Source organism: Oncorhynchus kisutch, linkage group LG27 (genome assembly GCF_002021735.2).
Source record: "Oncorhynchus kisutch isolate 150728-3 linkage group LG27, Okis_V2, whole genome shotgun sequence".
Classification (NCBI taxonomy): Eukaryota; Metazoa; Chordata; class Actinopteri; order Salmoniformes; family Salmonidae; genus Oncorhynchus; species Oncorhynchus kisutch.
In genome coordinates, this window is record NC_034200.2 from 9,659,790 (window position 1) to 9,677,660 (window position 17,871).

Here is a 17,871-nt window from a genome sequence, read left to right on the forward strand (position 1 = left end):
ATGCAGAGGAACATTCAAAAGGTTGGGTTGCTCTTGTATGATGCTTTGACCGTTCCACCTGTCTAACAGATTAACCCTACAGTGGCAGAGATATATGGAATGATGAGGATGAAGGGGAGGGGGAGAAAAAAGGAGGAGGACCAGGGAGATGAGTCAGAGTGGACAGGAGAGGAGCAATGAGGAATCAGAGATAACAACAACCTCGGGGCTGTGGCCTTCAGGCAGAATGTGTCTTCGGCCAGGTCTTGTCCCGCTATCAGACAAATGTTATTGTACAGAAAAGGTCTGAGGAAAAAAGGAGAATTCTGAATGGAGCAGGCAGGTCACCCGAGATACAAGTCTGTATTAAACGTCCATCTATGTCTGAGGATGACGGGAGATGATGTGGAAACCGTCCATTAGGGGCAACAGTGAGTGCTGTTACCGTCAAGTAGGTTTCTGTAAGCATCTACTTTCCCAAACCTTAACCCATACCGTAACCATTTGGAGTCAATGCCTAAACGTAACCTTAAACATGTTGAAATTTTACGTTTGAGAAACATGGATGAACGTCTAATTGTAATGCGAGACTGTGAGAGCTTGTTGGTATGAAGAAGGATGGATGGAAAGAAAATAAGGTAGATTTGTGGCATGAAATAACCAAGGGCTAGGAGAGAGGAAGTGAAGGGGAGAGATAGAAAGCCTAGTATTTGTATGAGCAGGTCTATGTATTTGCCCTTCAGTAGGCTACTCACACTCACCATTGAGTCACCAGTGTCAGAGAAGAGCTGTAGGTCATAGGGTTTGAATGGTGGCTCACCATCTACGGCCAAACGTGTGTGTGTGTGTGTGTGTGAGAGAGAGAGCTGGTGAAAGAGGGATGGGAGAGAGAAAGCGATGTGAACAGACACCGAGTTTCTCTGTATGATTGTCTCAGCAGTGTTTCAACACATCAGAGACCTGTGTCTTTTAAGCTTACATCAGAGGTGTGTGTGTGTGTGTTTGTTTAAGTGTCTCAGAAATAGCAGTATTAATGGGCTCTTACATCCACACTGCAGGGGGTCTCAAGCTCAAAACGCCTACAGCTATTCACAGTCACAGAGAACAGAACAGCAGAGAAACACAGAACAAAGCACACACACACACACACACACTTACATCCCCAATCTCTCTCTGTAGGCCTGCGGAGCGTTCTGGAGAGGATGTGGATATTATTCTGACCAGACTTAAAGGGGTTAAAGCCTTCCAGAGGTTCCACCCCTCCCTGCTGCTGCAGATCTGCTCCTGTGCCTTCTACGAATACCTGGAGAAAGGCATCACCTGGAAGTATACGCACACACACACACACTCTCACACACTGACACACTCACTCAGTGGTATGAACCCCTGGGTATAGGCCTCCCCTGTACTTCATTGGCTTTCAGCTCTACTATGACTCGTCACTATACTGTTGACCGTTTTATGAAGGCTTATAAGCTGTTATGTGATGGTGGTATGCTCTGTGCAGTGTTCCGCCAGGGTGACATCGGGACCAGCTGGTATGCTGTTCTGTCTGGCTCTCTGGACGTCAAGGTGTCGGAAACAGCCAACCACCAGGTAAATCAGGCATGCTTGATACATTTGACTACAGCTCTATTCGGGGTTCCTCCTCTCTCGAAAGTTATGTTTTCCCTCCAGAGTTCTCTGTGCTGTTCGTCTCGTGTTGCACCGTGTGTAGTCCCATTACAGCCTTGACGAATGTTTCGGATTGCATTGCCTACAATGCTCCCATGTTAAAATATGCACGCTGGGCTAGCAGCTAGCGCGCTCCGATTTTAGCTCTGAGCAAAGCTGCTGCCTCTCAAACGCTCCTCTGAGGATTGAGCTAGTTACTGTGTGGAGGGTTCAGAGATGCTATAGTGAGACCGAGCGACGGACGGACAGAATAGATAGAGCGTGCAGGATTGGTTGTTAAAATTTAAGATGGAACAAAATGTCCAGTTACAAGTCCCTGTACCCGTTTGCCATGTTCATGTCTATGGGCGTAGCCTGGCCTAGTTCTGATGGCCGTTTCTGAAATGTCATTTGGGACAGTAGGAAGATGTTAAGTCCCCTCCTATCATATTAGACATGAGGGAGAGAGTGTGTGCACACGTGCAGGAAAGTAAGTATGTGTGTGCATGTGACTGTGCTTGTGTGTGTATGTGTGTGTGTGTGTGTGTGTGTGTGTGTGCATGTGCCTGTGCTTGTGTGTGTCTGCATGTGACTGTGTGTGTGTGACCTTGTCTGAGTGGTCAGATTATGGTCTTCCCTGAGGTGAGTTCTTAACGAGAAAATCCACCCGAGAACCCTTCACACGTGAATATATGAAAATATGGTAATCAGTCCGCTCTCTCACAGAGAGACCGCGTTCAAATTTTCCACTGTATCTGGGTCACTATCTGGCCATGCTAGAAAGGACAGAAGAACAACATGTTAAATGTGGCCATGCTAGACAGGAATCTAGAACAACACGTTCTAACCACTAGTATGATTTGAACTACTAGCCTTATAACATTGACCCTTAGGCTACGTTTACACAGATATTCCAATTCTGATATTTTTCCACTAATTGGTCTTTTGACCAGTCAGATCAGCTCTTTTGCCAATAATTTGCCTCTGTAAACACAGCCAAGATAAGAAGTGGGTCTGGATTGAACAAGCTTCTGTCTCTGTGCAAGGCTGCATTTACATAGTTCTGATCTTTTGACCAATTACAGGCAAAAGATCTGATCTGATTGGTCAAAAGACCAATTAGTGGCACAAATATCAGATTGGGGCTACCTGTGTAAATGCAGTCTAGCTATCCTCAGTGCTGATGTTTGTTCTTACTCTAGAAATGAATTGCCTTTTTGTGGACAAAGATTTATTGACTTGAATAGCGTTGAGTGTAACTGAATCACATAAGTTCATGAAATTGAGTGTGTTCTGCCTGTGTGTGTCTAGGATGCTGTCGCTATCTGCACGCTGGGAATCGGGACGGCGTTTGGAGAGTCGATTCTGGATAATACTCCTCGCCACGCCACCATCGTCAGCAGAGAGACCAGCGAATTGCTCCGCATTGAACAGAGAGAGTTCAAGAGCCTATGGGAGGTGAGAGAGAGGAAGAGAGAAACACACAATTCAAATTCTGAAGTGGTTCATGCTCTGGCCACAAGATGGCTGTCCACTGTTAATACCAGGCCTCCAGTACAGTCCTGTTTGTGAGCTTGTGGAACCTGCTGTCATTTTCACTGCCTGGGGGCATTGGGATGATACATGCTACAACTGAACCAGTCATCATGTGTGTGAATGTTTTTGAGCATGGGGGGGGGCTTTAAAGTGTCCAGTAGTTGATAGGGAGAGAGGAGGAGTAGGATGTGGGGGAAGTATAGCACTAGTGGGTGTTTTTGTCTCTGTGCTAAGTGCACTCTCCCCCTGGCTGTCTTTCTTCAGCTCTCCCTCTCTCAGCTCTTTCTCTTCTCTGGTGTCTATTTTAGGAGTCTAGAGATAGATCAGAGAGAGCGTGTCTGAGGCTGTAGCTCTTACAATGGACATAAAAACCTCAGTGTTTTGATCTTATGTCAAGTGTGTGTGTGTGTGTTTGTGTGTGTGTTTGACACAGGAAGAGATTAGGATTCATACAGTGTAACAGTGTGAGATATTAGCCTTGGTGCCAGTCTCTTACTGCTGCCATTGTCTTGAAGTAGCATATCACGCTGGTTAAAGGAGAGGAAACCACAAAGTGTCTGAAAGCTAGATCTGTCATAACACCTCCCCAGGGCCAGGTCACACTGACTGAGAGTCACACCATTTGACAGATGATACAATAGTATTACTACAGGGGCCCAGAGACATGGCTGGACAGGGCCACCACTATTAACCGATATACTATTCATCTCAACCCCACACAGTCACCCCAGGGTGTGTCAACTTCTGTCTTGTGGAATAAGAGGCGGCAGAGGAAAGGTTAGCCATTCACGTAATGATAAATGTAATAATTATTTGATATTTGTTACAGTACTTTTTCAGTGCTATTTACTTGAGAACATGTTTCTTAGAATTTACACACTAGATAATGGCGCCGGAGGCAAGCAACACCGAAGCCTGCATTAGAGCACCAGCTGTTCCGGACAATTGTGCAATCACGCTCTCCGTAGCCGATGTGAGCAAGACCTTTAAACATGTAAAAATTCACAAGGCCGCAGGGCCAGATGGTTACCAGGATGTGTACTCAGAGCATGCGTGGACCAACTGGCAAGTGTCTTCACTGATATTTTCAAGCACTCCCTGACCAAGTCTGTAATACCTACATGTTTCAAGCAGACCACCATAGTCCCTGTGCCCAAGATCAAGTCAAGAAAGCGAAGGTAATCTACCTAAATGACTACCACCCCGTACGACTCATGTCGGTAGCCATGAAATTCTTTGAAAGGCTGGTCATGGCTCACATCAACACCGTCATCCCGGAAACCCTAGAGCCACTTCAATTTGCCTAACACCCCAACAGATCCACAAATGATCTGCCACTCTGATCCTGAACACGGGGGCCCCTCACGGGTGTGTGCTTAGTCCCCTCCTGTACTCCCTTTTCACCCACCATCACGTGGCCAAGCACGACTCCAACACGACACAAGAGTGGTAGGCCTGATCACTGACAATGATGAGACAGCCTATAGGGAAGAGGTCAGAGACACTGCCAGGACAACAACCTCTCTCTCTCAACGTGAGCAAGACAAAGGATCTGATCATGGACTACAGGAAAAGGAGGGCCATAACACTCCCCCATTCACATCGATGGGGCTGTAGTGGAGCGGGTCGAGAGTTTCAGGTTCCTTGGTGTCCACATCACCAACAAACTATCATGGTCCGAACACACCAAGACAGTGTTGAAGCGGGCACGACAATGCCTTTTCCCCCTCAGGAGACTGAAAAGATTTGGCATGGCTCCCCAGTTCTACAGCTGCACCATCGAGAGCATCCTGACCGGTTGCATCACCGCCTGGTAAGGCAACTGCTTGGCATCAAAAACCAAGATGGCGCAGCAGTCGGACGTCTTGTCGTGTCGTGTCCCTTGTATATATCGTTTTTTTTTTCTCTTTAACATATTTTCCTTCGCATATCTTTTAAAACATTTTGCTAAACCTCAACTTCTAAATACTCTCCTGCAACCCGCCTCACCCAATGTTGCTATTTTTTCTGAAGTATTTATATTTATATTTACTTCGGATCCGGATCCCCTCAACTGAAGCTAGCCAGCTAACTACCAGCTATCAGTCAGCAAACCATTGCTAGTGGTCTTCAGCTAACCGGTCATCAGCTAACCTTTAGCTCGGAAGCCAGCCAGTTTTTAACCTGGATAATACTCGCCAGTCCAGCTTCCCTGCCCCATCCACCGCTGCCCCCTGGACACTGATCACTTGGCTACATAGCTGATGCATGCTGGACTGTCCATTAATCACGGTACTCCATTCTGCTTGTTTATGTTTTATCTGTCGGCCCCAGCCGCACTCAGGCTCTGTGTGTAGTTAATCCGACCCTCCCTGCCTAGTCAACGCCATTTTACCTGCTGTTGTTGTGCTAGCTGATTAGCTGTTGTTGTCTCACCTACTGTTTTAGCTACTGTTTTAGCTAGCTCTCCCAATTCAACACCTGTGATTACTGTATGCCTCGCTGTATGTCTCTCTCAAATGTCAATATGCCTTGTATACTGTAGTTCAGGTTAGTTATAATTGTTTTAGTTTACAATGGAGCCCCTAGTTCCACTCTTCATACCCCTGATACCTCCTTTGTCCCACCTCCCACACATGCGGTGACCTCACCCATTACAACCAGCATGTCCAGTGATACACTACCTCTCTCATCATCACCCAGTGCCTGGGCTTACCTCCGCTGTACCCGCACCCCACCATACCCCTGTCTGCGCATTATGCCCTGAATATATTCTACCATGCCCAGAAATCTGCTCCTTTTATTCTCTGTCCCCAACGCTCTAGGTGACCAGTTTTGATAGCCTTTAGCCGCACCCTCATTCTACTCCTCCTCTGTTCCGCGGGTGATGTGGAGGTAAACCCAGGCCCTGCATGTCCCTAGGCACCCTCATTTGTTGACTTCTGTGATCAAAAAAGCCTTGGTTTCATGCATGTCAACATCAGAAGCCTCCTCCCTAAGTTTGTTTTACTCACTGCTTTAGCACACTCTGCTAACCCTGATGTCCTTGCCGTGTCTGAATCCTGGGTCAGGAAGGCCACCAAAAATTCTGAGATTTCCATACCAAACTATAACATTTTCCGTCAAGATAGAACTGCCAAAGGGGGAGGAGTTGCAGTTTACTGCAGAGACTGACTGCCCTCGACCAGCACAAAACTGCCCTCGACCAGCACAAAAATATCCTGTGGCGGACTGCAATAGCATCGAATAGTCCCCGCGATATGCAACTGTTCGTTGAAGTCAGGAACCAATACACGCAGTCTGTCAGGAAAGCTAAGGCCAGCTTCTTCAGGCAGAAGTTTGCATCCTGTAGCTCCAACTCCAAAAAGTTCTGGGACACTGTGAAGTCCATGGAGAACAAGAGCACCTCCTCCCAGCTGCCCACTGCACTGAGGCTAGGTAACACGGTCACCACCGATAAATCCATGATTATCGAAAACTTCAACAAGCATTTCTCAACAGCTGGTCATGCCTTCCGCCTGGCTACTCCAACCTCGGCCAACAGCTCCGCCCCCCCCGCAGCTACTCGCCCAAGCCTCTCCAGGTTCTCCTTTACCCAAATCCAGATAGCAGATGTTCTGAAAGAGCTGGGCTCGTACAAATCAGCTGGGCTTGACAATCTGGACCCTCTATTTCTGAAACTATCCGCCGCCATTGTCGCAACCCCTATTACCAGACTGTTCAACCTCTCTTTCATATCGTCTGAGATCCCCAAGGATTGGAAAGCTGCCGCAGTCATCCCCCTCTTCAAAGGGGGAGACACCCTGGACCCAAACTGTTACAGACCTATATCCATCCTGCCCTGCCTATCTAAGGTCTTCGAAAGCCAAGTCAACAAACAGGTCACTGACCATCTCGAATCCCACCGTACCTTCTCCGCTGTGCAATCTGGTTTCCGAGCCGGTCACAGGTGCACCTCTGCCACGCTCAAGGTACTAAACGATATCATAACCGCCATCGATAAAAGACAGTACTGTGCAGCCGTCTTCATCGACCTTGCCAAGGCTTTCGACTCTGTCATTCACCATATTCTTATCGGCAGACTCAGTAGCCTCGGATTTTCGGATGACTGCCTTGCCTGGTTCACCAATTACTTTGCAGACAGAGTTCAGTGTGTCAAATCGGAGGGCATGCTGTCCGGTCCTCTGGCAGTCTCTATGGGGGTGCCACAGGGTTCAATCCTCGGGCCGACTCTTTTCTCTGTATATATCAATGATGTTGCTCTTGCTGCGGGCAATTCCCTGATCCACCTCTACGCAGACGACACCATTCTATATACTTCCGGCCCGTCCTTGGACACTGTGCTATCTAACCTCCAAACGAGCTTCAATGCCATACAGCACTCCTTCCGTGGCCTCCAACTGGTCTTAAACGCTTGTAAAACCAAATGCATGCTTTTCAACCGTTCGCTGCCTGCACCCGCACGCCTGACCAGCATCACCACCCTGGATGGTTCCGACCTTGAATATGTGGACATCTATAAGTACCTAGGTGTCTGGCTAGACTGTAAACTCTCCTTCCAGACTCATATCAAACATCTCCAATCGAAAATCAAATCAAGAGTCGGCTTTCTATTCCGCAACAAAGCCTCCTTCACTCACGCCGCCAAACTTACCCTAGTAAAACTGACTATCCTACCGATCCTCGACTTCGGCGATGTCATCTACAAAATTGCTTCCAACACTCTACTCAGCAAACTGGATGCAGTTTATCACAGTGCCATCCGTTTTGTCACTAAAGCACCTTATACCACCCACCACTGCGACTTGTATGCTCTAGTCGGCTGGCCCTCGCTACATATTCGTCGCCAGACCCACTGGCTCCAGGTCATCTACAAGTCCATGCTAGGTAAAGCTCCGCCTTATCTCAGTTCACTGGTCACGATGGCAACACCCATCCGTAGCACGCGCTCCAGCAGGTGCATCTCACTGATCATCCCTAAAGCCAACACCTCATTTGGCCGCCTTTCGTTCCAGTTCTCTGCTGCCTGTGACTGGAACGAATTGCAAAAATCGCTGAAGTTGGAGACCTTTATCTCCTTCACCAACTTCAAACATCTGCTATCTGAGCAGCTAACCGATCGCTGCAGCTGTACATAGTCTATCGGTAAATAGCCCACCCATTTTTACCTACCTCATCCCCATACTGTTTTTAATTATTTACTTTTCTGCTCTTTTGCACACCAATATATCTACCTGTACATGACCATCTGATCATTTATCACTCCAGTGTTAATCTGCAAAATTGTAATTATTCGCCTACCTCCTCATGCCTTTTGCACACAATGTATATAGACTCCCCTTTTTTTCTACTGTGTTATTGACTTGTTAATTGTTTACTCCATGTGTAACTCTGTGTTGTCTGTTCACACTGCTATGCTTTATCTTGGCCAGGTCGCAGTTGCAAATGAGAACTTGTTCTTAACTAGCCTACCTGGTTAAATAAAGGTGAAATAAAAATAATTTACAAAAATAAGGCACTACAGAGGGTAGTGCTTACAGCCCAGTATATCACCGCGGCCAAGCTTCCTGCCATCCAGGACCTATATACTAGGCGTTGTTAGACGAAGGCCCAAAAATGTTACAAAGACTATGGTCATCCGAGTCAAAATGTTCTCTCTGCTACTGCGTGGGAAATGGTACCAGAGTGCCAAGTCTAGGACCAAAAGGATCCTTAACAGCTACAACCCCCAAGCCATAAGACTGCTGAACAATTAATCAAATGGCCTCCCTTTGTTTTTACACTGCTGCTACTCGCTGTTTATTATCTGCAGTATGCATAGTCACTTTACCCCTACCAAAATGTACAAATTACCTCGAATAACCTGTACCCCCCCCCCCACATTGACTCAGTACACACTTGAAGTCGGAAGTTTATATACACCTTAGACAAATACATTTAAACTCAGTTTTTCACAATTGCTGACATTTAATCCTAGTAAAATTCCCTATCTCAGTTAGGATCACCACTTTATTTTAAGAATGTGAAATGTCAGAATAAAAGTAGAGACAATGTTTTATTTCTTTCATCACATTCCCAGTGGGTCAGAAGTTTACATACACTCAATTAGTATTTGGTAGCATTACCTTTAAATTGTTTAACTTGGATCAAATATTTCAGGTAGCCTTCAACAAGCTTCCCACAATAAGTTGGGTGAATTTTGGCCCATTCTTCCTGACGGAGCTGGTGTAACTGAGTCAGGTTTGTAGGCCTCCTTGCTCGCACACATTTTTTCAGTTCTGCCCACAAATGTTCTATAGGGTTGAGGTCAGGTTTTGTGATGGCCACTCCAATGTCATAACTTTGCCATAACTTTGGAGGCATGCTTGAGGTCATTGTCCATTTGGAAGACCCATTTGAGACCAAGCTTTAACTTCCTGACTGATGTCTGTAGATGTTGCTTCAATATATCCACCAAATGTTCTTTTCTCATGATGCCATCTATTTTGTGAAGTGCACCAGTCCCTCGTGCAGCAAAGCACCCCCACAATATGATGCTGCCACCCCCGTGCTTCATGGTTGGGATGGTGTTCTTCGGCTTGTAAGCCTCCCCCTTTCCCTCCAAACATAACGATGGTCATAATAGCCAAACAGTTCTATTTTTGTTTGTGTTTTTTGTTTAATCAGAACAGAGAACATTTCACCAAAAAAGTACAATCTTTGTCCCCATATGCAGTTGCAAAACCGTAGGCTGGCTTTTTTTATGGCGGTTTTGGATCAGTGGCTTCTTCCTTGCTGAGTGGCCTTTCAGGTTATGTCGATGTAGGACTCGTTTTACTGTGGATATAGATACTTTTGTACCCGTTTCTTCACAAGGCACTGAGTTTGAAGGTAGGCCTTGAAATACATCAACAGGTACACACCCAATTGACATCAATTAGCCCATCAGAAGCTAATTTTATCAGAAGCTAATTTTCTGGAATTTTCCAAGCTGTTTAAAGGGACAGTCAACAGAGTGCATGTAAACTTCTGACCTACTGGAATTGTGATACTGTGAATTATATGTGAAATAATCTGTCTGGAATTATCTGGAAAAATGACTTGCCAAAAAGACCGACTTGCCAAAACTATAGTTTGTTAACAAGAAATTTGTGGAGTGGTTGAAAATGGAGTTTTAATGACTCCAACCTAAGTGTATGTAAACTTCTGACTTCAACTGTATATAGCGTTGTTATTGTCGTTTTCTTTTATTTGTTACTTTAGTTTCTTAACTCTGTTTTATTTTAAACTGCGTTGTTGGCTAAGGGCTTGTAAGTAAGCATTTCACGGTAAGGTATTCGGCACATGTGACAAATACATTTGATTTGAATGGTCTTTGCCTAATAATTACAATATAGTAACATTTTGGTTTCTTTGGGATTCTCTGAAACAAATGCTTTCTGTCTATCGTTCTTCCGTCTCTCTCTCACACACTCACACTCTCTCTCACACTCTCTCTCTCACACACACACTCTCCCCCTTTCTCTCGCTCTCTGAAAAGCTGTGATTGTCGTGGCAACCTCTGCTTGGTCGGGCGCTTGGCTCATTTAGAGAGACGCTAAGAACTGGAGCGCTGTTTCAAAGAGGACTGAGTGTGTGTGTGTGTGAGAGGAGACCTCTGGGGTAGTCCTGTGTGATGTGGATTACAGGAGCCGTGGGCACCTCTTAGGGGATCTTCCCAGCCGTAGAGCTTAGAGAAGACCCTGGGTGAGTTTAGTTGTGTGTGTGTGTGTGTGTATTCATTCATGACTTGATAGAAAATACAAACACCCGGTAAAGTCTGTTATGATTTTGGTGCAGGTGTGATTAATCAGCTGATTGTTGGTTGTGTATGTGTGTGTGTGTGTGTCAGCAGGTTCCTGAATGTTAAAGGGCCTCTCTTCCTGTGTGTGTGTGTGTGTGTGTGTGTTTTGGCAGACTCCTGAAGGCATGGGCTTGCCTGGTAATGACTTAAGAGACGTTAGAGTTCAGAATGACATAATACCGGAGAACGTTTGTAAGTTTATCCATGTGTGTGTTGCGCAATCAGGCAGGGTTAAGGAAATCAAGCAATCTGCAATATTTGTCTTGAAACATGGATATGAACACAAGAGCGAGTGTGGCTGATATAGGGCTGTTACGGTGACCGTCTTACCTCCACACCGGCAGCCACGAGTCATGACCGCAGTCACATTCCACATGACCGTTGAGTCACAGTAGCCAGGCTTCTCCAAAACTGTCCTCTGGTGCCGCGGCTGGTCATTAGTCCCCAACAAACTTGCTAACCGGCCTATTTATTGCCTTACCACCCCACGCCATTTGCACACACTGTATATGGACTTTTTATATTGTGTTATTGACTGTATGTTTGTTTATTCCATGTGTAACTCTGTTGTTGTTTGTGTCGAACTGCTTTGCTTTATCTTGGCCAGGTCGCAGTTGTAAATGAGAACTTGTTCTCAACTGGCCTACCTGGTTAAATAAAGGTGAAATAAAAAAAATATATATATATTAAAAAGAGGAGGATTCCATCAGCTTTCTATAGGCTAGGCCAACTATATTTATTTCTCAACTTTACTCATATTAAACACATTGCTTCGCTTTACAACTAGAGTAGCCGACCTGACTGGCATGAAAATGAACTGTGGGTGACGTATTTTTGATGGTCCATTCTAAATCAAAACACATTTCACACGTATATGTAAAGACAAGATTAAAATGATGATGACAATATTAATAATAATTATAGTTTCACTTGTGAATGATGCCCAGCGTGTGCAGTCTAAGGCAAGAAAAAGCACATGCGTTTTTTTTGCGAATTTTTCTAATCATAGTCACGTGCATCAGTTAGCCTTGCCCATAGGCCTATATGTTTTGATAAGATTTCTCTCACAATTGAATTGGCCAAATAACTCCAAGCCTATAGGCCTATGACCCCTGGAACAGGGTTGGAGACCCCATAGCCTACAGAGCTTTGTGAAATGTGTTCTTAGAAGCACATTTTGTGCAATCACGTGTTGAAAAAGGTGTGTGCTCAGCCCTGTCCTGTACTTCCTGTTCACCCATGACTGCGTGGCCACGCACATCTCCAACTCAAACGTCAAGTTTGCAGACCACACAACAGTGGTAGGCCTGATTACAAACAACAACGAAATAACCTATAGGGAGGAGGTGAGGGCCCTGGCGGAGTGGTGCCAGGAAACCAACGTCTCAACATCAACAAAACGAAGGAGCTAATCGTGGACTTCAAGAGACAGAAGAAAGAGCACTTGCCCATCACATTGACGGGGCCGCAGTGGAAAGGGTGAAAAGCTTCAAGTTTCTCGGTGTGCACATCACTGACAATCTGAAATATTCTATGCACACAGACCGTGTGGTGAAGAAGGTGCAAGACAAAGGAGATGATCATGGACTACAGGAAAAGGAGGGCCGTAACACTCCCCCATTCACATCGATGTGGCTGTAGTGGAGCAGAATCCCAAAATCTTGCTTGGCCCCTAAGACCCTCATGAACTTCTACAGATGCACCATTGAGAGCATCCTGTTGAGCTGTATCACCACCTGGTACGGTAACTGCGCCGTCCACAACCGCAGGGCTCTCCAGAGAGTGCGGTCAGCCCAACACATTAACGGGGGCACACTGCCTGCCCTCCAGGACACCTACAGGGCCCGGTGTCACAGGAAGGCCGAGAAGACCATTAAGGACCTCAGCCACCCACTTCATATGTATATGCTGTATTCTAGCCAAGGCTCATCCTATAATACTGCTGTACACACTTTTTATATTCATATACTGTCCGTACTGTCTATGCACACAATCATACATTATTTATATATATATGTGTGTGTGTGTGTGTGTGTGTCAGAGTCGTGTGTGTATAGGTGGCAGGGAAGTCAGGCGCAGGAGAATCAAACTTAATAAAATGGAGTTGTTTCATGATTGTAAATAAAACATAACTCCAAAACCATGAATACAATAAAACTAAGTGGGTACGAGGACCCGTCGCGCACCAATACAAACAACATGAATACTAAAAACAACAAACAATCTCTGACAAAGACATGAGGGGAAACAGAGGGTTAAATACACAACAGGTAATGAATGGGATTGAAACCAGGTATGTAGGAAGACAAGACAAAACCAATGGAAAATGAAAAATGGATCAATAATGGCTAGAAGACCGGTGACGTCGACCGCCGAGCACCGCCTGAACAAGGAGAGGCTTTGACTTTGGGCAGAAGTCTTGACACTGTGTGTGTGTCACATTCTGACCTTAGTTCTTTTGTTATGTCTTTGTTTTAGTATGGTCAGGGTGTGAGTTGGGTGGGTAGTCTATGTTCTTTTTTCTATGTTGTGGATTTGTGTTTGGCCTGGTATGGTTCTCAATCAGAGGCAGGTGTCGTTCGTTGTCTCTGATTGAGAATCATACTTAGGTAGCCTTTTCCCACCTGTGTGGTGTGGGTGATTGTTTTCTGTTATGTGTAGGTCACTTTACAGAACTGTTTCGTTGCGTTCTCCTTTGTTATTTTGTTTAGTGTTCTCTGTTTATTAAATATAATGATGAACACTTACCACGCTGCGCTTTGGTCCTCACCTCATTCCAACGACGAGCGTTACAGTGTGTTTAGATATAGAGAGATAGATAGATACAGTTGAAGTCAGAAGTTTACATACACTTAGGTTGGAGTCATTAAAACTCATTTTTCAACCACTCCACAAATGTTTTGTTAACAAACTATAGTTTTGGCAAGTTGGTAAGGACATCTACTGTGTGCATGAAAAAGTACTTTTTCCAACAATAGTTTACAGACAGGTTATTTCACTTATAATTCACTGTATCACAAATCCAGTACGTCAGAAGTTTACATACACTAAGTTGACTGTGCCTTTAAAGAGCTTGGAAAATCCCAGAAAATGATGTCATGGCTTTAGAAGCTTCTGATAGGCTAATTGACATAATTTGAGTCAATTGGGGGTGTACCTGTGGATGTATTTCAAGGCCTACCTTCAAACTCGGTGTCTCTTTGCTTGACCTCATGGGAAAATCTAAATAAATCAGCCAAGATCTCAGAAAATAAATTGTAGACCTCCCCTAGTCTGTTTCATCCTTGGGAGCAATTTCCAAACGCCTGAAGGTACCACGTTCATCTGTACAAACAATAGTACACAAGTATAAACACCATGGGACCACGCAGCCGTCAAACCGCTCAGGAAGGAGATGCGATCTGTCTCTTAGAGATGTGCAAATCAATCCCAGAACAACAGCAAAGAACTTTGAAGATACTGGAGGAAACGGGTACAAAAGTATCTATATCCTCAGTAAAACGAGTCCTATATCAACATAACCTGAAAGGCTGTTCAGAAAGGAAAAAGCCACTGCTCCTAAACCGCCATAAAAAAGCCAGACTACGGTTTGCAACTGCACATGGGGACAAAGATCATACTTTTTGGAAAAATGTCCTCTGGTCTGATGAAACAAAATAGAACTGTTTGACCATAATGACCATTGTTATGTTTGGAGGAAAAATGGGGAGGCTTGCAAGCCGAAGAATACCATCCCAACCGTGATGCACGGGGGTGGCAGCATCATGTTGTGGGGGTGCTTTGCTGCAGGAGGAGCTGGTGCACTTCACAAAATAGATGGCATCATGAGGACGGAAAATTATGTGGATATATTGAAGCAACATCTCAAGACATCAGTCAGGAAGTTAAAGCTTGGTTGCAAATGTGTCTTCCAAATGGACAATGACCCCAAGCACACTTCCAAAGTTGTGGCAAAATGGCTTAAGGACAACAAAGTCAAGGTATTGGAGTGGCCATCACAATGCCCTGACCTCAATCCTAGAGAACATTTGTGGGCAGTACTGAAAAAGCATGTATGAGCCAGAAGGCCTACAAACCTGACTCAGTTACACCAGCTCTGTCAGGAGGAATGGGACACAATTCACCCAATTTATGGAAGCTTGTGGCAGGCTACCCGAAACGTTTGAACCAAGTTAAACAATTTAAAGGCAAAGCTACCAAATACTAATTGAGTGACCCACTGGGAATGTGATGAAAGAAATAAAAGCTGAAATGTATTATTCTTTCTACTATTATTCTGACATTTCACATTCATAAAGTGGTGATACTAACTGACCTAAGACAGGGAATTTATACTAGGTTTAAATTTCAGGAATTATGAAAAACTAAGTTTAAATGTATTTGGCTAAGTTGTATGTAAACTTCCGACTTCAACTGTAGATTGATGGCTGTGTGTGTGTGACCAAAAATATGTATTTGAGTGTTGACTGGCCACTATTTGAAAGAGGATCCCAGCTTTCTCATGCTGCTATATTTTAAAGTTAAGCACATGAATCCGCTTTACAACCAGGCTACCTATCTGGCATATGTAAAATAATGCCATGGGAATTATAAGCAAATTTTGTCTGCTAAATGAACTAGTGTAGCCCACAGCCATATGGCTTAGCCAGATCATGGCCTAACATAAGGACAACAGAATATGCTATGCTATTCTACTGAAATACGCAAGATTTTTCTTCATATCATGTTGTTGTTTCTTTAGACCTGCCTAAAAGAAATAATGGATTTATTGTGACGGTGTCGGATATATTATATGGATTTATTGCACATTTTAAAGTTTAGATGTTCCAAAGGTTCGCATCAGTGGCTTATAGTCTATGTGTGGAAGGCCCGAGATGCTAAACGTGTTTTATGTTAATTAACGGGCGATTACCACGAGACCGACAGTTATTTGCATGACAGTTACCGACTGACAAAAATGAATGGCGGCAGCAGCCCTAGGCACTAACACACACTTGCTGAACACTCCACTGCACTCTGTTGTCCTTGCTGTACTCATTGACCCTGATTAGAATACAGCCTCGTGCATGTGTGTGTTTGTTAGGTCATTTGAGATGTTCCACATGTAAAAGGTCCCTAGGTGACAACGGGGCTTTGTTTTGAGGGAAGGTTGTAGGCTGTGTGTGCCGGCGTACGTGCGCGTGCTCGTTCGAAAGGGGAAAGGGAAGGGGGGGGGGGGGGATACCTAGTCAGTTGTACAACTGAATGCCTTCAGTAAGGGGGGGGAGGCGGCTGCCTTAATGGAATGTGTGGGTAAGGGGGGGTGGAGCTACTCAGGGTCATATATTGATCTAATGACCAGAGCGTGGCTTTTTTGGCATTTTATTTGGATCCCCATTAGCTGTTGCAGTGGCGGTAGCTACTCTTCCTGGGTTCCGCACGAAACATAAAACATGACAAAATACATAACACTAATAGACGAGAACGCCAAGGCAAATGTAAAATAAGAAAAATACAACTTAAGGTCCTGTACTGCATACACATACAACATCATTCATATACAAGCATATACATACAACATATTCATATACATACAGCGTGTACATACACATGTGTTGTTGTGAAGTGGTGAGTAAGGCTCTAGAGCCCTGTTCAGATGAATGGTAATGGAGGGTCAGACAGATGAGGTGAGTGTGTGTGTGTGTGTTTATCGATTACGATGACTAAGCCTGCGTGCGTTGTGTTGTAGAAGTACCGTCAGTGTATGGCTGGACTTCTGGCCCCTCCATATGGAGCCATGGAGAGTGGATCCAACAATGATCGTGAGTAACTACAATGCAGTTGACTGTATAATCTAAAGATAGCATATTACACATATCACCATGGTGATAACTCTGTCTCCCTTCTCCCTCAGGGCTGGCAGACAAAGACAGTCTAGGTTCCAATACTCTCAGCCTCATGAACAAGTCTCTCAACAAGGTAAGATGGGCCCGTGTCAATGTTATACCGTGACGGTAATATCCCTTATCGTGCTCAACTAAACCCAAACTACTGTCTTTTAAAATCTGTATACAGTGTAAGACTTTAAGCTGCGGTGTGTGTGTGTGTGTGTATTCTAAAAGTGTTCACACAACCAAACACGCGGGCACACACACACACACACACACCGCTACCTCTGTAGTTATGCTAATGAAAGGTAATTCATGTACACGGAACAAAAGGTACCATCTGCCCAATTATGATGCCCTCTTTTGTAGTTCTGAGCTGTGGCAGAAGTAGCTCTCTGTGTGGGTGTGATTTGGGTTTTTCTCCTATTTTCTCACCTTTCATTCATGGCTCCACCATCGCAGACAGCAGTTGTGTGGTTGCTATGGAAACTGGGAGTGTTACGATAGGTTGGTTGTGATTCACGTCTTAGCGGGTATATAGTAAATGTGAGGGGGATGGGCGGGGCTTTTGTTGCCAGGGGCATGAAATGAAAGCCCCTTGGATTTCTCAGCACATCCTTTAAATGATTAAAACCTGGAGGCTGAGACTCTCACTATGATTGTTACTGTCTAGCTAGTGCTGACGGAATTATGGTGTTCCTGTGTGACGTCTCTAGGTTCAGTCAGAGAAGCTGCAGCGAGGGGGGAAGGTGATGCGGAACGCCATCCTCTCCAGAGCACCCCACATGATCAGAGACAGGAAGTACCACCTCAAGACATACAGGTGTGGGTGTACGTGTGCATGTGTTTCAATGGCGTGCGGTCAAGGTCGGTGGCTGGGTGAGCACGGGCTGTTATGAAAGCCAGATTCACTCAAATAAACCTTGATGAAGCCCAAGTTCCCCATGCAACAGATAGCTCCAACAACCAGAGTAACACAGACTATTAACCCGAAATGGACAAAAATGGTCACCAAATGTAAATACCATTGTAACC

The 17,871-nt window shown here is 45.0% G+C and overlaps 1 protein-coding gene across 3 annotated transcripts in view; it reads left to right on the plus strand.

Moving 5' to 3' along the window:
* Positions 1–17,871, plus strand: part of LOC109872094 (rap guanine nucleotide exchange factor 4) — a 48,515-nt gene that overhangs the window by 15,020 nt on the left and 15,624 nt on the right. For all 3 annotated transcript variants that reach the window (XR_004205771.1, XM_031806790.1, XM_020463202.2), the window contains exons 2-7: positions 1,159–1,301; positions 1,487–1,575; positions 2,944–3,090; positions 16,698–16,770; positions 16,863–16,927; positions 17,553–17,659. Coding sequence is in view for 2 of the 3 variants with exons in the window: in XM_031806790.1 (XP_031662650.1) it covers positions 1,159–1,301; positions 1,487–1,575; positions 2,944–3,090; positions 16,698–16,770; positions 16,863–16,927; positions 17,553–17,659 (624 nt within the window). In the remaining variant the exon portion in view is untranslated. The remainder of the gene's footprint in view (positions 1–1,158; positions 1,302–1,486; positions 1,576–2,943; positions 3,091–16,697; positions 16,771–16,862; positions 16,928–17,552; positions 17,660–17,871) is intronic.